This window comes from Cryptomeria japonica, chromosome 5 (genome assembly GCF_030272615.1).
Source record: "Cryptomeria japonica chromosome 5, Sugi_1.0, whole genome shotgun sequence".
Classification (NCBI taxonomy): Eukaryota; Viridiplantae; Streptophyta; class Pinopsida; order Cupressales; family Cupressaceae; genus Cryptomeria; species Cryptomeria japonica.
The window spans coordinates 929,799,353-929,803,339 of NC_081409.1; the positions used below are offsets into that span (position 1 = coordinate 929,799,353).

The 3,987-nt window shown below is 32.7% G+C and overlaps 1 protein-coding gene across 1 annotated transcript; it reads left to right on the forward strand.

The window, feature by feature from the left end:
* Positions 1–208: 208 nt before the first annotated feature.
* Positions 209–3,602, forward strand: LOC131035782 (uncharacterized). Its single transcript, XM_057967520.1, has 2 exons — positions 209–455; positions 1,919–3,602. Exons 1-2 carry the CDS (start codon positions 284–286, stop codon positions 3,397–3,399), a joined length of 1,653 nt encoding a protein of 550 aa, XP_057823503.1. The 5' UTR covers positions 209–283; the 3' UTR covers positions 3,400–3,602.
* The last annotated feature ends 385 nt before the right edge of the window (positions 3,603–3,987 follow it).

Here is a 3,987-nt window from a genome sequence, read left to right on the forward strand (position 1 = left end):
CCCTTTTCCTGTTCGTGGCAGGATATCAACATCTGAAGCCAAACCATTCCTTTTTCATTATTCCAATCTTTTTCTTCACATTTCAACATCCTCCTACTCTTTCCGAAGTATCAAACTTTTCTTACTCTGCAAGTAAATGGATTCTCAACACAATCCCATTTTCCTATATATACAGAGAGAGATCATACATTCAGAGCCAACAATATAATCAATCCCTTTACATTCTATAACCCAATTGCCCATTATTCTGTAATCTCTGGTTTTGTATTCAAAGCATTTAGAAATGGATGTGAATCGAACATTGGGTGTTAATTCAGGCAGTGGAAGAAGAGCTGATCGCTCTGGAAGTGCAATCAGAAGAAGAGCAACTCAGCGTGTGGTGGATCTCAAATTTGAGCCTGAAATTGAATGGGTGAACACAGCTGACGCCTCTGTTCTGGTGCTAGAACTCCCAGGTTTGTTTCTTGCTCTCATAAATTTACTTAGCATATCATCATAAATTCTGGTTTTATTATAGTATCATTAAGTCTATAAGATTCTGGTTTAAATTGTGTATGTTTTTTTGTTCGTAACATAATTGTCAAATATAAATTTTATTGGTAATAGATTAGACTTTTGTAGTTTCGCACTGCTTCATTATGGGGGTGTTCCATGGGTGAATGATGTTTGATATGAGTTAAATATAAGAGAGCATTCGTTTAAAAACCTTTTGTCTAGAGGTCAGTGAACTTCACAATGGGATGGTATTGTAAGTGAGTTTCATTGTGAGAAATTTGTAGCGATTAAGTGATGGGTAATGATAGGTGGTCTTATGGACCTTCTTGCTTTGCGAGTTTATCATGCGAGCTTTAAAATAGGGTGGTACCTAAGTGAGTTTAATTGTGAGAAATTTGTAGCAATTAAGTGATGGGTAATAATAGGCAGCCTTATTGAATTTCTTGTTTCGTGAGTTTGTCATGTGAGCTTCACAATGGTGTGATAAGTGAGTTTAATTGTGAGAAATTTGTATTGATTAAGTGATGGATAATAACAAGTGGCCTTATGGACCTTCTTGTTTTGCGAGTTTGTCATGTGAGCTTCACAATGAGGTGGTACAAAAGTGAGTTTAATTGTGAGTAATTTGTAGCAATTAAGTGATGGGTAATAATAGATGGTCTTATGGACCTTCTTGTTTTGGGAGTTTGTTATGTGAGCTTCACAATCGGGTGATACTATAAGTGAGTTTAATTGTGAGAAATTTGCGACAATTGAATGATGAGTAATAATAGGTGGTCTTATTGAACTTCTTGTCCTAGTCTATTATACTTCATTTTGTAAGTTTCAATTTAACTATTTTATTTATATCATTTTTACACAGTTTATATGCATTGATTAAAAGTACAATTTTTATTAAGTGATGTATTGGCATCTTTCTCTAAATTATATTTCTTAGTGGTGTTTGAGTGCTTTGTAGATCTATTGCTATTAATGTCATCATAGAATTTTTTTTAAATCATATAATCTTTGTTCCAAACAAAGTAACTGTTTTATTTATATCATTTTGAGGTAGTTTATATGCATTGATTTAGAGTACAAGTTTATTGGGCGATGCATTGGCATTCTCCTTTAAATTATATTTCTTAGTAGTGTTTATGTGTTTTATAGATTTATTGTTATTAGTGTCATTATAGAATTTTCAAAAAAATATGCAAGCTTGTTCCAGCAAAAGAGTGTTTCCTATGGCAATATAGATTTGACTAGTTTTAAAACCTCCCTTTCATTCATGTGAGCACCAATAGACACAACATGTACTATAATGTTTTATCTTATTAGTTTTAGTCCAATCTTAAATATTACTCACATAGATTGATTCAATATTAAACATAGAGTTGATGCCCCCAATTTTTTTTTAAAACTATAATCATTTGTTTGTGTGCAGGTTTTAAAAAGGAAGATGTAAAAGTAGATTTTGATGGTGGAGAACATTTCACAGTCAGTGGAGAAAACATTATTGAGGATCACGGGTACGTAGGAGGGATATCACAACCTAGGCAAAAGATTTGTTCTAAGTTTAAAAGGGTTTTCCGTATTCCTACAGATGTTGAAAATTCAGGCATTACTTCTAGATTTGAAAACGAGACAATGTACATTACATTCAATAAATTGAAAGCACCCCCAATAGTCAAATCTATTGAAGTCTTAGAGCAAGTGAGCAAGAGCATGCCACAAGTTGGTGAAAGTAGTGGAAAATTTATAGAAGAATCAAGTGAGAAAAAGGATGACAAGGCATCAAGCAATAAACTAGACCAAATTCTAAAAGATGGGAATGTTGGAACTCCAAATGTCCCAAAGTCTAGTACAACTCAAGATGAAAAAGCATTAAGTAATAAAATGGATCAAATTCCAAAGGATGAGAAGGTTGAAACTCCAACAGTTGTAAAGTCAAGTGCAACTCAGGATGACAAAGCATCAAGTAATAAACTAGATCAAAGTCCAAGAGATGAGAAGGTTGAAACTCTAGGAGGGGCAAAGTCTACCACAACTCAAAATGACAAGGTTTCAAGTAATAAACTAGATCAAAGTCCAAGAGATGAGAAGGTTGAAAATCTAGGAGGTGCAAAGTCTACCACAACTCAAGATGACAAATCATCAAGTAATAAATTAGATCAAATTTCAAGAGATGTGATGGTTGAAACTCCAGGAGGTGCAAAGTCTACTACAACCCCAGATGAAAAAGCATTAAGCAATAAACTTGATCAAAGTCTAAGAGATGAGATAGTTGAAACTATAGATGTTGCAAAGTCTAGTGCAACTCAAGATGAAAAAGTGTCAAATAATAAACCAAATCAAATTCCAAGAGATGAGAAGGTTCAAACTCCAGAAGCTACAAAGTTTATTTCAGCTCAACCAGATGATGAGAAGGTTGGAACTCCAAAAGTTGTAAGCTCTAACACAACTCAAGAAACAATACAAACAGAGATACAATCAGAAGCTTCCAATAAGCTGGAAGAGTTAGCCAAACACCCATCATTATTGGATGAAGAGAAACTATTTGATTCCAATACCCTCCCAAATCAATTTGATTCATTTGATTCAAAGAGAGAAGAAGCTAAGATGAAGGTTGGTGATCAACATGAACAAAATTTGGATAAAAATCCAATAGTTGAGAGTACTCCTCATCAAGATCAAAAGCAAGAAGAAAAAGTATCAAGTCCAAAGGCCAAGAAAGCAGGTGATAGTTTTGATTGCTCACAAATGAAAGCGGATAAATGGGAGAAAGAGAAGCAATCTATTTTGAAAGCTTGTACCTATGTTTCTCAATTCATTTCATCTAGACGTGAGCCGACGATTGTAGCTAGCATTGTTGCTTTCTCTCTTGGCTTGTATATCACCTATAAATTCACATATTCAAAAGATTAGATGGTAATATAAATTGTAAGAGCCTTATAAGGCATGTCCCTCAACTCCTACCTAGAACCTATATTCATAGGAAGTATGAATTTCTCAATTCAAGTTTATTCATGTTCAATGTAATAAATATGGGTACCACATATTCAATGGCTTACATGTAAGTCCATTTACCACTGAGATGATATATTTTTAATAAGTATTTTTTATAGAAATATTTTTGTTCATTGTACACCTTATTTATTAATGTTATGATTTTTATTTTTTAATGTGATACTATACATTTAAGTGAAATAAATATTAGAGTATATTTTTTTTCTCAATACTTATTTATTAGTGCCCAATGCAATAAGGATGTGTACCACATATCCCATGTTTTATATGTAAGTCTATTTATTAATTAAATGACATATTTTTATTTAATGTTGAGAGCCATTCTACAATGGCAGCAAAGGGTGAAGTGTAAAGGCATGAGCATGCTAACAAAAAAAACTCTTATCTTTTATCTTAAATTTGACAATCATTTAAATATCAAAATATTAATATTTAATGATAACTATGATATTTCCAAAAAATGTAGTATGCAAAACAAAGATATAT

Excerpts from the sequence above, each read along its gene's own strand:
- LOC131035782 (XM_057967520.1), top strand. The coding sequence starts at position 284 with ATGGATGTGAATCGAACATTGGGTGTTAATTCAGGCAGTGGAAGAAGA. Across the intron at positions 456-1,918 it reads TCTGGTGCTAGAACTCCCAG|GTTTTAAAAAGGAAGATGTA; the intron begins GTTTGTTTCTTG and ends GTTTGTGTGCAG.